We start from the raw sequence: 16595 nt of genomic DNA on the forward strand, positions 1-16595 counted from the left end.
AAAGGAGAGAATGATAGGGTGTGTGAATATGATTGAAGTATTTCATATACATGTATAAAAATAAAATAGTGAAACCCATTAAAATTGTTTTAAAGGGGGAGAGAGGATAAGAAAGAATAATAGTGGGGTAAATTTGGTCAAAGTATATTATGTGTATGTATGGAAATATCACAATGAGGCCTCTTTGTACAATTAATATGCACTAATAAAAAGAGGAAAAACTCCAGCAAACCAAATAAAATAAATAAAAAGAGGTTTTGAAATTTAAAATGACAAGAATGACTTTGAAACCTTGACTGGTAGCTATAGCTCTCTGCACTCATTTATTCAACAAACCCATAATTGTGTGTATAGTTCATCATCCCCTTCCTGGTGGGGTCAAGGAGTTTAGGTCTAAATTGTGCAGTTGACCAGAACTAATTTCATTCAGCAGTGGAGACTTAGAGGAACCTAGCTTATTTTCTAGGAGGTTAGCCTGCAGATGGTTAGTCTTGGCCTCTCTTAAGGCTAAAGGAGGAGGCAAGGCTTCTTAAGGAAGATAGTATTTAAATGGATAGTTCTTATTTCCTTGTTATACAAAAGTGTTATACAAAAATTCTTATTTCCTTGTTATCCATGTACTGTTGAAAAATTAAGAAATGGACTAGTAAATTTTTTTAAAGATGTAAGTGTTCTCTATTCTCAGAAGCCCGAAGTAACCATCCATATCAGTGTTTTAAAGTGGTGACTGATGAGATCCAATTTGCATTTTAGAAATACATCACTGTGGATGGGGGAGGAGCAATGCCCAAATGGAGATGTGAAAACCTGGTGTTCAGGTTTTGCTGTAGTCCAAAAGAGAGATGATAAAGGTCTAAGCAAAGGTGCTGACTATGTGGATGGAAAAGGAGGAGTAAATTAGGTTTAAAATATTGCGGAAATGAAGAGGTACTTTTCATCAGGAGAGAGATCAAGAAGTCTTTCAGGTTTTCTCTTGAGTAGGTCAGTGAGATTGCCCAAGAAGAAAAGAGAATTGACCAGAGGTAATTTGCTGAACCAGTTAGACTCTATTCCTTCAGAATTTTCATTGAGGAATATTGAAAGCATTCGCTGTTTGCTAGCCGAAAGAGAAAGGATGAGACACTGAAAGCAGCACAGATGTGAGAATGACAGTGCCAAACATGAGGCAGAGGTGAGGGACTGTCAGCTCTGCAGCATCTTCAGGTTGTGGCTGCCTCCCAGGCTCATCTGCAGAGAGGGTGGGAGCCAAAGCGGGAGAGAAGGTTTATTTGGCGGGAGAGAAGAGGCTGGAGAAGCATTGCTTCTTATAAATAGGAATAATCAAAATAGGGACTAATCAAAACAGTAAGACTGAGGGCATATTCTTGGACCCAAGGGAAGGTGCCCAGTCCTCTAGAAGGACTAAGAAGGGAAAGCTGGGCAAATTGTACAAATAAGAGGGGACAGGAGATAGGAGGTCCTAAGCCTTGTCACTGGTTAAACTATGTGAAGGAACATCAGAAAACTCTATATGGACTTTCAGGTAAACTGACATTAACAAAAGCTTTTTCCTATAAAACACATAATATCAGTATTTATGTATATCGTCCCCCTTTTTAAAATGCCACTTAACCCTTAATTTGATTATCTGTCTCACTCTTTATCATTTTATCAAGCAAATTAAGTAGCATTTGTAGCTACTTAACATGGAAGCTTTTAAAACTGTCTTTCTGAAGTATAGTATCTTTGCTTTATGAAAGCAACTTTACTTAAACAGAAGAGTCATGGCTAAAATAGCTCCTTTAGGAATTTTAATGGATGGTTCTGTGGTGTGTATATCTGGGTTTTTGTCATGCGGAGGGGAAAAGGTCCTTGCACCACAGAAAAGAGGTGATAGTGCTTGCCAAATACAACATTAAAGTAGTTTTCAAGTACATATGTTGTTTTTCACTAAGTACAGCAAATTACTCTTAAATTGTAGGTTGTTGCTTCTGCCTGAAGTAAAATTAGTAAATTTTAAAATTTAACAACTCATTTCCTTTTGTCATTTTTGGTGAGTCACACCCTTGACTTCTCCACCCACAAGAATCTCAGCTAGAAAAGCTCTCCCTGTACTGAATCATGTTCCTTCTGAGGACCCACCTTCTCCTCTGCACCCTTGGTAATGCCACCCCACAACTGCAGTCTTTCATGCCTTGTAATGAATGCTCACATGTTGCTTGTATGTGTGAGCTTTATATCGTGTTATTTTTCACACCGGTCTATGATGATCCTTTCTAAAATAGTGTGTTTTCTTTTTTTTTTTTTTTTAATTTTATCATTTTTACATTTACTTACATTTGTATACATTGTTTGGGCCACCTTCCTCGCCACTTCAGAACAGGTTCTGCCCTCTTGTTCTACGATTTTGTTGAAGAGAAAACATAAGAGATAATAAGAAAAACATAGCATTTTTGCTACTTTGAGATAAAGATAGATATACAGAGAGAGTCCTAGCATTGCTTCCATGCCCATGTATATTACAACCCACATTGGTTCATCTCTACCAGACCTCTTCACTACTTTGTAGTCCCCTTCCCATAGTGACCTTGGCCAGTTTAAAATTACTATGTTCACTTCTCTACAGTGAACACAGCAACCACATTCCAGTTTTCAGTTTCCTTCCTTTTCCCTAACCCTTGTGTGCACATTCTCCCCTTAGTGTGTGATCCATGTTCAATAATATTACTGCATTTGTTTTAGGTCTGTAATCTGCATATGAAGGAGAATATGTGATTTTTGGCCTTTTGAGCCCAGCTAACTTCACTTCAAATGTTCTCCAGTTCCATCCATTTGCTTGTGAATGACAAAATTTCACTGTTCTCTATGGGTGAATAAAATTCCGTTGTATATAAATACCACATTTTAAAAAATCCATTCATCAGTAATGGGCCATCTTGGTTGTTTCCATAGCTTGGCTATTGTGAATAGTGCTGCAATAAACATGGGTGTGCAGGTGCCTTTGTCACATTCCTTTAGGTATATCCCTAGGAGTGGGATTACTGGATCATATGGCAGATATATGTTTAGTTTTTTAAGAAGCCTCCATGTTGTTTTCCAAAGGGGTTGTTTTAGCTTACATTCCCACCAGCAGTGTATAAGGGTTCCATTTTCCCCGCATTATTGCCAACATTTGTTGGTGGTGGTGTTCTTGATGCTAGCTATTCTAACAGGAGTAAGGTGGAGTATTAGTGTGGTTTTGATTTGCATTTCCTTTATGACTAGGGGCGGAGAGCATTTTTTCATGTGTTTTTTGGCCATTTGGACTTCTTCCTTTGAAAAAGTTCTGTTTAGTTCAGTTGCCCACTTCTTTCTTGGTTCACTGATTTTTGGGGAGTTTAGTTTTTTGAGCTCCCTGTATATTATGGTTATCAGTCCCTTGTCTGATGTATAGCTAGCAAAGATTTTCTCCTATTCTGTGTGTGGTCTCTTCATCTACAAAATTTCTTTTGTTATGCAGAAGCTTTTCAATTTCATGTAGTCCCATTTGTCCATCCTTTCTCTTAGTTGCTGGGCAGCTAAGAGCTTGTCTATTCCTGTTGCTTCCAGAGTATTCCCTGCTCTTTTCTGTACTAACTGCAAGGTTTCATGTCTGATATTAAGGTCCTTAATTCACTTTGAGGGTGATAGACATGGATCTAGTTTCAGTTTTCTGCAGGCAGATAACCAGTTTTCCCAGCAACATTTGTTGAAGAGGCTGTCTTTTCTCCATCATAGATTTTTGGCACCGTTGTCAAAAATAAGGTGGATGTAACTGTGTGCATTCATGCCCAGGTACTCTATTCTGTTCCACTGGTCTTCATATCTGTTTTTGTGACAGTACCATGCTGTTTTTATTGCTATGGCTTTGTAGTATAGTTTGAAGTCAGGTATTGTGATACCTCCAGCATCTCTCTTTTTGTTCTGTATTGCCTTGGCTATTCGCAGCCTTTTGTGTTTCCAGATGAACTTTAGGGTACGTTTTTCAATCTCTGATGAATGTCATTGGGATTTTGATGGGAATTGCATTCAGCCTGTAGATTGTAGTGGGTAATATACCCACTTTCATTATGTTGGTTCTACCAGTCCATGAGCATGGGAGATCTTTCCACCTTCTGTAGTCTCCTTCAATCTCTTTCTTCAGTGGTTTGTAGTTCTCCTTGTAGAGGTCATTTACATCCTTTGTTAAAAAGTTTATTCCTAGGTATTTGATTTTTTTTTTGAAGCTATTGTAAATGGAATTGTTTTCCTGTATTCTTTCTCAATTTGTTCATTGTTGGTGTATAGAAAGGCTCCTGATTTTTGTAAGTTAATTTTGTATCTTGCTACATTGCTGAAGCTGTTTATGGTCTCTAGGAGTTTTGGGGTGGAGTTTTTTGGGTCTTTGAGGTACAGGAGCAGGACTATTTGTATTCCTTTTACTTCTTCTGCTTGCCTTATTGCTCGGCTAGGAATTCCAGGACTCTGTTGAATAGGAGTGGGAAGAGTGGGCATCCTTGTCTCGTTCCTGACTTTAGGTGAAATGGTTTGAGTTTTTCTCCATCAAGTGTGATGTTGGCTACAGGTTTGTCATATATAACCGTTATAATGTTGAGGTACATTCTTTCTGTTCCTAGTTTTCTCAGAGCTTTTATCATGAAGTGGTATTGAATCTTATCAAAGACTTTTTTCTGCATCTATTGAGATGATCAAGTGGTTTTTGTCTTTGCTTCTGTTAACTTGCTGTATTACATTTATTGATTTGTGTGTGTTGAACTATCCCTGCATCCTTGGGATGGAGCCAACTTGGTCATGGTGAGTAATCTTTTTGATATGTTGTTGGATTCTGTTTGCCAGCATTTTATTGAGAATTTTTGCATCAGTGTTCAATAAGGAGATTAGCCTATAGTGGATTTGTCCTTTTTGGATGTGTCCTTGTCCAGTTTTGGAGAGTCTAATACTGGCTTCATAGAATGAGTTAGGCAGTGTTCCTTCTCTTTCTATTTCATGGAAAAGTTTAAGGAGAGTTGGTATTAGTTCTTCTTTCAAGGTCTGGTAGAATTAAGCAGAGAATCCATCAGGTCCTGGACTTTTCTTTTTTAGGAAACTTGCTGCTTCAATTTCATTTTATGTTATAGATCAGTTTAGATGATTAATATCCTCTTGATTCAGTTTTGGATAGCCATAAGTATCTAGAAATTTGTCCATTTCTTCAAGATTTTCCAATTTATTGCAATATAGATTCTCAATGTAGTCTCTGATGATTCCCTGGATTTCCTTGGTGTTTGTTGTTACCTCCTCTTTTTTGTTTCTGATTTTTCTAATTTGGGTCTATTCCCTCCTCATTTTAGTCAGATTTTCCAGGGTTTTGTCAATCTTGTTTATTTTTTCAAAGAACCACCTTTTTGTTGTTGATTCTTTTTATGGGGTTTTTGTTCTCTGTTTCATTAATTTTGGCTCCTATTTTTTTATTGTTTCTCTCCTGCTTGTTTTGGGTTTTGCTTGTGCTTGTTTTTCTAGGAGTTTGAGATGTAGCATTTGGTCCTTTATTTGCAGTCTTTCTGTCCTTTTAATATATGCATCATGGCTATAAACTTTCCTCTTAGGACTTCCTTTGCTGTGTCACATAGCTTCTGGTAGGTGGTATTTTCATTTTCATTAACTTCCAGGAATCTTTTGATTTCCTCTCTTATTTCTTCTATGACCCACTGATCGTTGAGTAATGTGTTATTCAGCCTCCAATTATTTGCATATTTTCTGCGGTTGCTTTTGTTGTTGAGTTCTAGTTTTATTGCGATAGAATGCAGGGGGTTATTTCTGTTTTCTTACATTTGCTGAGGCTTGCTTTGTGCCCTAAGATATGATCTATTTTGAAGAAAGTTTCATGGGCTGCTAAGAAGAAGGTATATTGTGCTGTTGTTGGATGAAATATTCTGTAGACATCAATTAGTCCATTTGATCTATGGTGTCATTTAGTTCTAGGATTTCTTTGTTGGTTTTTTGTTTGGATGACCTATCTATTGGTGATAGAGGGGTATTAAAGTCTCTCACTACCACTGTTTTGGAGTCTGTATGTGCTTTTAAGTCCTTTAGTGTATGTTTGATGAAATTGGGTGTACTGGCATTGGGTGGATATAGGTTGATAATTATTATTTCCTTTTGATGTATTGCCCCTTTTATTAGTATGAAGTGACCTTCTTTGTCTCGTTTGACCAATGTAAGTATGAAGTCTACTTTGTCTAAATATTGCTACTCCTGCCTGTTTTCAGGAGCCATTAACTTGGTAAATCTTCTAGACTTTCACCCTAAGCCAGTATGCTTATTTTTGTCAATAAGATGGGTCTCTTGTAAACAACAGATTGTCAGATCTTCCTTTTTAATCCAATTTTCCAAACAGTGTTTTTTGATGGTGGTGGTGGGGGAGGTTGAGTCCATTGACATTCAGTGTTAATATTGATAGGTATTCCTGCCATTTAGTTGTTTTTGTTGTTTAAGTATTTGATTGTGTGCAACTGAATCAATGTTACTTTCCTGATTACTTGTCTTTTCTTCTCCTATGGTTTGATACTTCCTGTCCTCTTGTGTTTTTGTTTGCTTCCATCTTCTGTGTGCAGAATTCCTTGTACAATCTTTAATAGTGGCTAGGTGGTCATATATTGTTTTAGTTTCTGTTTATCATGGAAAATTTTTATTGGTCCGTCAATTTTTTTTGAAGGATAGTTTTTACTGGGTAGAGTATCCTAGGGCTGAAATTATTTTCATTCAGTGCCCAAAATACCTCACTCTATGCCCTTCTTGCTTTTAAGCTTTCTGTTGAGAAATCTGCTGTTATTTCGATGGGTTTATCTTTATATGTTATTTGTTTTTTCTCTCTCACAGCCGTTAGTGTTCTTTCTCTGTTCTCTGTGCTTGTTGTTTTAATGATAATGTGCCATGTCGTGGAGAGGTTGTATTTTGGTCAAGTCTGTTTGGTGTCCTGGAGGCTTCCTGTATGTGAATAGGCAAAACTTTCTCAAGATTTGGGAAATTTCTTGTTATTTTATTGAATATATTATGTATCCCTTTGGCTTGCACCTCTTCTCCTTTTTTGATGCCTGTGATTCTCAGGTTTGATCTTTTGATGGAGTTGCTGAGTTCTCGCATATTCCTTTCACAGCTCTTGAGTTACTTGACTAAAATTTCTTAAGTTTGTTTTTCTTTAATTTCTGTTTTGTCTTCTAGCTCTAAGATTCTGTCTTCCATTTGTTCTAGTCTACTGGAGTGGCCGTCCACTGTGTTTTTTTTGTTTGACTAAAGGGACTTTTTGTTTCCAGGATTTCTGTTTGATTCTTTTTTCTGAGTTTTTCCATATCTTTGTTCAATTCCTGTTTTATATTTTGTGTTGTCTTCTTTAATTCATGTATCTCTTTTTTTGTAGTGTCATTTGTTTCACTTTAGTGTTTGTTGAAGTCCTCTCTGAGATCATTTATTTGTTTCTGTGTCTTCTCTGTTCTTTATTTTTGGTGTCTTGAAATTTTTTGAGTGTATCTTGTACATTCTGGTTAACCATATCTAGTATCTTCTCCATGACTTTCTCAGTGATTTCTTCCAAGATTTCCTCTTTGAGGGTTTTTTTGTGGGCATCACTGGGCTCCTTAGTGACATGTATCATTGTTTTGTTGGGGTCAGGAACTGGGTATCCATTTTCTTCATTTCCCGCTGAATGCTCTATTGAATTATTTTTTTGAGGAGTGTAATTTCCATCCCTTCTTCCCATCACTCCATTTGGTGCTGTGCAACTATGTTCTTGATTGGCTAGTTCATGGTTTTAATTGCCTGTTTTCTTTCCCTTGATTTAATTTTTGTGTTGTGACTGACTTGGTTGTTAGCTAGGTTGATATGCTTTTTCTGTCCCTGGCCTGGTGGTATAATTTAGCAATAACAAATTCACAGGTTCAATGCCAGACCAGTTGTTTACATATTATGTAGAAAACCCCTTGGTGATAATATCTATAAACAGTGGAGCTGGGGGAGGTAATCGTTATTAGGCTAGATACAGAAACTTAGGTAATTGGTAAAGGTGGCACTAAAAGGGGGGGGTGAGTAAGGGAGGAGAGTAAGGGAGGAGTGGGGGAAGAGGCATGGGGGCTGCTGGGTTTTGTGGCCCTTGTGCATGTTTCGGTGTATTACTGTTGTTGTAGAGGAGGGTGCTTGTGTCAGTTTCGTATTTTTGTTTATGGGGCTGGGGTTGTGTACAGTTGGTACAGTAGGCTAGTCAGCAGGTGGTGAATGTGTAGAAGGGAGGAGTACTATGATGAAAGGTTGGGGAAGGATAGGAGGGGAAGGTGAAGACGGGGAAAGAGTGGATAAGAAAGGGCAGAAAGTAGTTCGGAGGGAGAACAATGGATTGTAGAACAGGAAAAGGAGAGAGAGTGAAGGTGATAAGAATAAGAAATAGTGGTGGTAAAGTTAATGCAGAAAAAAAGAAAAGAAAAAAAAACACACCAGGTATAGCAACAACAAAAAGTTCAGTCTGTTTGGTAAAAGTTCTGGAGTTTTTCCTTAGGTGTCCAATCCTGGTATTGGTGTACAAGCAGGAGCTCTGATATGGTCTCACCAGGTGACTGGCTTGTGAGTAGTACTTGGTTCCTTCTGTCCACATGATTGGTTGCAATTGGGAGGTGAGGTAAGTCTGCCAGTTTGTGCAGGGTGGTCAGAGCTGTTGTTGTTTTCACTAGGCAGCAGCTGCATTGCCCTACAGCTGCAATTCTGTTTGGTCAGTTTCTTCCCTAGCAAGGTGGGGCAATTCACCACCTGCCCCACTTTGAGAGATTGGCTTATCGCCCTACCCCCACTCTCAGCTTCTGTTGCTTTTCCCATGTTCACTGACAGTTCAGCACTGAGAGTTTGGCTCCTTGTCTCACCCCTGTTCTCCAAGGCAAATTCAGTGTTCCACCCCCATCTATGCTGTAAGTGTTACAGTGGAGTTTTGTAAGTGTTACAGTCAGTTTTGCTGGGGGGTGGGGTGGGATTCAATCTGCCCAGGGATTGTGCTGGATTATGTTCCTTGGGGGTGGGTATGGGAATCGTACATGGTGCATGATGCTCACCTGTTCATTCTGCATATTCACACAAGCAGCTTTGGAGCTGGCCTGCGGCAGGGAGAAATGGTGTTGCTTTTCTCAGCATGGTATGGTGTAGGGAAGCTTTCCATGGGTTCAGGGTCCAGGATGTCACAGAGTTCAATTCTGATTGATGCCTTGTGCTCCATAATGGAGGAGTCATTAGACACCTGCAGAGGCATCCGGTGCAGCAGCATTCCTCACAGGTATCTCCTCAGTTGCACATGCCAAGTGGACCCTGGCCCTGGGCAAACCATCTCCTGCTGAAAGTGGTGCTGTGACTGGCCGAGCCTGAGTCAGTAGTGTGTTTTCAACTCTGTCTCACTTTAACCTTGTACATTTTCTAAGTTTCATATTTTTGTTTAATTTGCTTAACATCCTTTTCCCATAAATATAGTAATTTTCTACTCAGCTTTTTTTGATATAGTGTTCAGATATCAAGGGCCATGTTTCAACATCAGATTTATAGAAAACATAAAAACAAACATTATTCTCTTCCATTTGAAATTAGAAATATGATTGATTATCAAGCCTCAGAAAAATTTCATGAAGGCCTTCTCCCCTTGTCTCTGTGTGCAGATTACTGCTGGTCTTGACCTACTTCATCTTGACTCTGGATGTCTCTTCTTTTCTACTTGTGTGTTAGTCAGCTTGCCATCACTATAATAAATGCCTGGGGTAAATACCTTATAAAGAGAAAAGGTTTATTTTGGCTCACAGCTTTGGAGGTTCCAGCCTATGTTCAGGTGAGCCTGTTACTTTTAGGACTTTGGTAAGGTTCCTGGATGGCAGTGGTGAGGAGTGAGGGAGGGAGCAAAAGTGCTTACCTCATGGGAGGAGAAGTAGTAGAAGAGAGAGAGAAAGAGATGGAGGGAGGGAGGAAGGGAAAGACAGAGAGGGGGACAGAGAGAGAAAGAGAGAGAGACAGAAAGAGAAAGAGAGAGAGGGGAAGGCAGGAGTCCCACATTCCCTTCTAGGGCATGCCTCCAGTGACAGAACCTCCAATGGGGCCCACGTCTTAAAGGTTCCACCACCCCAGTAGTGCCACCCTGAGGATCGAGCCTTTAGCACATGGACATTTGGGGGACACTGAAGATGCAAGCCATAGCAACTTGTTTGTACAATTAAAGCCTGGGACTTAGAAGAGATGTGTGTTTAACTTAATTCACTTTAGGTGCACAGAGATGATCTGTGCCCATGAAATGCCGCCATCTTCTGAAGATAAGAAAAAGTGAATATAAGCGTAAACAGTTAGCTCCTTGCCAACAAAAAAAGAATGTCTCATTTTTTTTCTTTTGGAATATTTTCGTTCAAGACATATTTATTTTATAGTATAATACTGGTAATGGGTGGGTGGATAAGGTTATGACTAATGTTTTTAATATGCTTAATATTTTTAATGAAAATATATAAAGCTCATTTTTAAGAAGAGTGACTATAATGCATTAGTGTTTATTAAAAGTTGGCCTTACCTGGGTGCCAGTGGCTCCGCCTATAATCCTAGCCACTTGAGAGACTGAGATTGAGAGGACTGAAGTTCAAAGCTAGCCCATGCAAATAGTTTGAGAGTCCCCATCTTCAAACTAGCCACAGCAAAATGGACTGGAGGTGTGAGTGACTCAAGTTGGGCAGAGCACCTGATATGCAAATTCAAAGCCCTGAGTTCAAACCCCAGTCCCACAAAAAATAGAATAAGTAAAGTTGACCTTGAAAATGGTACCTATTATTAAGAATAGGGATTATTTATTAAATATCCTCCTCCAAAATGTAATTTGCTAATTCAAACAAGTTTATCTGCTTTTAAATATTGACTAGGCTTCTTTATTTTTAGTCAAGCATGAATTTAATTTTCTTTTAATCTTACTTTAAAAGAAATAATGTTTAAATTTAGAACTTTATGGATTAATATATTACAATGTCTGTTTTACTCATCTATATTCCAAGATTTTGAACATTAGGAGTACTCTGTACTTACTAAGCTTATGATGATATCCTCATTGCACAATTAACTATATCCAGTGAAAATTTAGTCAAAACACATACTGGTGTTTCTTTGAAATGAGTGAGAGATCTCTAGCCAGCTGGTCCACCCATTTGAACCTCTCCTTTTTCAAAGAGAGGTAACTGAGAAGGGGAAGGTACCTTTTGACAGCTGGAAAATGGCCACATCCTACATTCTTACCAATCTTGACATCAGGCCATGAAAATAAAACTGTCTTGATAAAACTACAGATAATCTTAGGTCCACAGGCCAAGATCCAGCACGTTGATACTTTTTCTTTCTTTCTTTTTTTTTTTCATAGGTACATACAATGTTTGGGTCATTTCTCCCCCTTCCCCCTGCCCCCTCCCTTACTCCCCCCCTCCCTTACTTACCCTAACCCCAGGCAGAAACTATTTTGCCCTTATCTCTAATTTTGTTGAAGAGAGAGTATAAGCAATAATAGGAAGGACCAAAGGTTTTTGCTAGTTGAGATAAGGATAGCTATACAGGGAGTTGACTCACATTGCTTTCCTGTACATGTGTGTTACCTTCTAAGTTAATTCTTCTCAAACTAACCTTTTCTGTAGTTCCTGGTCCCCTTCTCCTATTGGTCTCAGTTGCTTTAAAGTATCTGCTTTAGTTTCTCTGCGTTGAGGGCAACAAATGCTATCTAGTTTTTTAGGTGTCTTACCTATCCTCATACCTCTCTTGTGTGCTCTTGCTTTATCATGTGATCAAAGTCCAATCCCCTTGTGTTTGCCCTTGATCTAATGTCCACATATGAGGGAGAACATACGATTTTTGGTCTTTTGGGCCAGGCTAACCTCACTCAGAATGATGTTCTCCAGTTCCATCCATTTACCTGCGAATGATAACATATCATTCTTCTTCATGGCTGCATAAAATTCCATTGTGTATAAATACCACATTTTCTTAATCCATTTGTCAGTAGTGGGGCATCTTGGCTGTTTCCATAACTTGGCTGTTGTGAATAGTGCTACAGTAAACATGGGTGTGCAGGTGCCTCTGGAGTAACCTGTGTCACATTTTTTGGATATATCCCCAAGAGTGGTATTGCTGGATCATATGGTAGATCAATGTTTAGATTTTTAAAAAGCCTCCAAATTTTTTCCCAGAGTGATTGTACTACTTTACATTCCCACGAGCAGTGTAAGAGGGTTCCTTTTTCCCGCCCCCGCCCCGCATCCTCGCCAAGACCTACTGTTGGTGGTGTTTTTGATGATGGCTATTCTAACAGGGGTGAGGTGGAATCTTAGTGTGGTTTTAATTTGCATTTCCTTTATTGCTAGGGATGGTGAGCATGTTGATACTTTTTTTTTTTTTTTAACCACCCTTGGCCTTTGTTTTAAAGGACCACAAAGAATGTCTGAGAGGGAATTTGAAACATCACCTCATTTGACAGGGAACTAAGTCTGGTGTGTGAGGTTGACCTTAATCCTCCATCCCTTCCTTCTGTTTTCTTCACATGGGTCAGTGCTATTAGTAATCATAATATAGTGTTACTCTTACTACACTATCAGATCATATCAATTTCTGTTTCTTCGTGACATTTCTTGTTTGTGCAGTCAGTGATTAAGTTTAAGTTTAAATACGTGAATTTTTGTACAGAGCATTATGCATTCTTACTCGGTACATATGTGCCAGCCACTGTGCAAGAAACTAGAGATAAAATATGAAATAGAATACACAGTTCCTGCCATCAGGAACCCTTGCTCTGGAATGATTTGTCCACACTACATACAACCGAGCATACCAACAGGCACAAATCCTTCTTCATGAAAAGTGCAGCTGATTTGCCTTGTTTCAATTTTTAAGGTCAAACTGACATTTGAAAATGTGTATGCTGAGAAAAAGGAAACAACCCAACCAAGAAAGAAAAAGACGCAGTCAAATGCAAATGATTTAGTGAAACTCGTGTGGGGAGACGAGGTTGAAGACATCCAGCAGAGTACCATAAACACCCCGCATATCATCATGTATCTCACACTGCAACTTGACTCAGACTCAGACACATCAAAGGAAGAGGTGAGTGTCTGCTCCAAAGTTGAAAGAAAACTGTAAAGGCCTTTTATAGTCTTTCCAGCAAATAATAAGCATTTTTAAATTTTAATTTAAGGAAGAAATTGAATTCCTGTGTTACAAGGTTATTCTTTAATATTGTATGTTTTATATTTTATTCTCTGTATATTTCATATTACAGATGTTTTAAGATAAAAGTGAATTAACTGTTCAGTTATTTTAAGCAATAGGAAAAGGAGAAAACATGGTATAGTTGCAGTATCTTCTAACTTAGAAGCCAAGATCTTGTTACCACCCCTCCTCCACTTTTCTGTTAGTTTTATCGAGGTATTATTTATATATTAAATTCCACAATTTTAAGTGGACAATTTGATGTGTTTTGGCACAGATATACAGTTGTGTAAGCAGTGTCACAGTCATGATATGGAACATTTTCATCCCCTAAAAGGTTCCTTCACGTCATTTTACAATCAGTTCCCTCCTGCTAGGTGTTAATGCAAGGGGATGTAGAACTGACTTTCATGGGTTGTAAATGCTTTTTATGTTTTGCATATTTTTAATTCATTCATTTCTCAATGCTTACTGAACAACTATGCCTGGCATAGTGTTAGATAATGAGTCTTTTTATTAGCAAATAAGGAAATAACCCTAGTAAAGATAAATAACATGCTTAAGTTCACATAGCTTGAAACTGACAGACTTTTTACTTAGAGAGGTGTTCTGTTTCTCAAATTCTGTGCCTTTTCTATCCTATGATACTGGATTGCTTTTCATCATAGGTGTTTTGTGGCTATTGTTTTACTCAACTTTTCTGTGTCTCTTTACTGACTTTTTTGTCTGCTTGGCCCATTCCTAATGAAGAGAGGTGTAGAAATCTCCCACCTCTGTTTTTCTCTCTAGTTCCAAATATCTTTGGTTTGTATGTTTTGAGACAACTTTATTAGGTGGATTAATATTTAGAATGATTTAGAGTTAAACCTTTTAACATTCAGATGTGATACTTTCTACCCTAATAATGTTTTGTGGCTTTTGAATTCTATTTTTTTGCTGACACATAATGCTTACATATATTTATGAGGTTCAGTGTGATGTTTGGTACAGGTATATGTTGGGTGATGACCAATCAGGGTAATTGGCATATCTATCACTTTTATCATTTCTTTATGGTGAGTACATTAAAAAAATCCTCTCTTCCAACTATTTTAAAATATATAGTTCATTATTGTTAACTGTGTTCACCTCTATCCTGCCACAGCAGAAAGTATTCCTCCTGTCTAACTGTGGTATGAGATCTACTACCCATCCTCTTCCCTATTTGCCCCAATCTTTGGTAGCTGCTATTGTGTTCTCAACTTTTATGAGATCAGGTTTTTTTACATTCACTATTTGAGTGAGATCATGTAGTCTTTGTCTCTCTATGTCCAACTTACTTAACATAATGACCTCCAGTTCTATCCATGTTGCTGCAAATGACAGAATTCTTCCTTTTTTGTACAACTGTGTTAGTCAGCTTATCATCACTGTAACAAAATACCTGAGAAACTAAACTTATAAGGGGGAAGGTGTATTTTAGGTCACAGTTTTGAAAGTTTCTGTCCATGGTTGGTTGGCCTGTTGCTATGGAGCCTATAAAGAAGTAGCACATCATGATGAGAGCATGTGGCAGAGGAAGCTGCTCTCTTCATGATGGCCTGGAAGCAAGAGAGAGATCAAGAAAGAGGCCAGAGATCCAGTATCCTCTGTAAGGGCATGACCTCAGCGACCTTATTTCTTTTCATGAGGACTCACACAGAGCATCTGTACATGCTCTGTACTTTCCTTATCCATTCATCTGTTGATGACATTTAAGTTGGTTCTATTTCCTGGCTGTGTACTGCAATAAATATGGGAAGGTAGGTGTCTTTTTGACATATATATATATACTCAATATATATTGGATATATACTCAATAGTGGAATTGCTAGATCCTATGGAAGTTCTATTTCCAGTTTTTGGAGGAACCTCCAGTCTGTTTTCCATATAGCTCTACATTCTCATGAACAATGGTTAATATTTCCTCTTTCTCCATGTCCTGGCCAGCCTTTGTTATAGTTTTATCTTTTTGATAATAGCTGCTCTAAGTGGGCTAAGGTGTATCTCCTGTGGTTTTATTTGCACTTCCTTGATGGTTAGTGATATTGAGCATTTTTTCATGCCTGTTGCCATTTGTATGTCTTCTTTTGAGAAATGTCTGTTCAGATCTCAAGCCCATTTTTAAAATTGGATTTTTTTGCTATTGGATTGAGTTACTTATACATTCTGAATATTAATCCCACTTGAGATGTATAGTTTTGCAAATATTATCTCCCATCCTGTAGGATATCTCTTAAGTAGGTTGTTTCCTTTGCTGTGCATAAGCTTTTTAGTTTGATGTAGTCCCATCTGTCAGTTTTTGCTTTTGTTGCCTATGCTTTTGGGGTCTTACCAAGGACATCTTTGCTTAGGCCACTGTCCTGATTCCTCCTCGTAGTTTCATAGTTTCAGGTCTTACATGCAAGTCTTTGCTCCATTTTGAGTTGGAATTGTAACTAATGAGAGAGAAGGGTCTACTGCATGCACATACCTACTTTCCCCAGGACCATTTACTGAAGAGGCTGTTCTTTCCCCATTTTCATGTCTTCTGTGTTGCTGTAAATGGGTAAAGTTATATCTGAGCTCCCCATTCTGTTCTGTTGGTTTGGGTAGTTTTTACATCAATTTCATGCTGTTTTAATTACTTGATCTTTGTATTTTAAAGCCAGGTAGTATAATGCCTCCAGCTTTGTTCTGTTTATTCAAGATTGCTTTGGCTAGTTGAGATTTTTTTTGACTCTATTTCAACTTTATTTTAGATGGAATTTTAAAAATTATTTTTTCCTCAGATAACTCACTTTTAGCACGTAAAGTGCATATTGATTTTGTATCCTGCAGCCTTACTGAATTCGTTTGTTATTTCCAACAGCTTTAGGGTTTTCTGCAGACAAGGTCGTGAACAGTTTTATTTCCTCCTTTCTGATTTAGATGCCCTCTCTTTCTTTCACTTGCCTGATTTCTCTGGCTAGGACTTGGAGTACTATGTTGAATAAAGTGGTGAAATTGGACATTATTGTCTTATTCCAGATCTTAAAGGAAATGGCTTCAGCTCTTTCCCTTTTAGTATGATGTTAGCTCTGGGGTTGGCATAAATGGTCTTTATGTTGAAGAACATTCCTTTTATACCTAGTTTGTTGGTAATTTTTATCAGGAAGGGATATTGTTTTTTATCAGATGCTTTTTCTGCATCTGTCTAAATGATCCTATGGATTTTGTCTTTGAATCTTTTAATGTGGTAATTTGTGTACATTGAACCATCCTTGCATCCCTGGAATGAATCCTGTCTGAGTGTGATGAATGATCTTTTTAATATGCTATTGAATTTCATTTGCAACTATTTTGCTGAGGATTTTTCAGTCTGTGCTTATTTATTTTCTTATGTC

The 16595-nt window shown here is 38.0% G+C and overlaps 1 protein-coding gene across 3 annotated transcripts in view; it reads left to right on the top strand.

Annotated features, from left to right (window-relative positions):
- The window catches only part of Intu (inturned planar cell polarity protein), a 101153-nt gene that overhangs the window by 35487 nt on the left and 49071 nt on the right, over positions 1-16595 (top strand). For all 3 annotated transcript variants that reach the window (XM_074041146.1, XM_020156180.2, XM_074041147.1), the window contains exon 4: positions 12898-13107. In XM_074041146.1, coding sequence (XP_073897247.1) covers positions 12898-13107 — 210 coding nt within the window. The remainder of the gene's footprint in view (positions 1-12897; positions 13108-16595) is intronic.

The sequence above is a fragment of the Castor canadensis genome, chromosome 9, assembly GCF_047511655.1.
Source record: "Castor canadensis chromosome 9, mCasCan1.hap1v2, whole genome shotgun sequence".
NCBI lineage: Eukaryota > Metazoa > Chordata > Mammalia > Rodentia > Castoridae > Castor > Castor canadensis.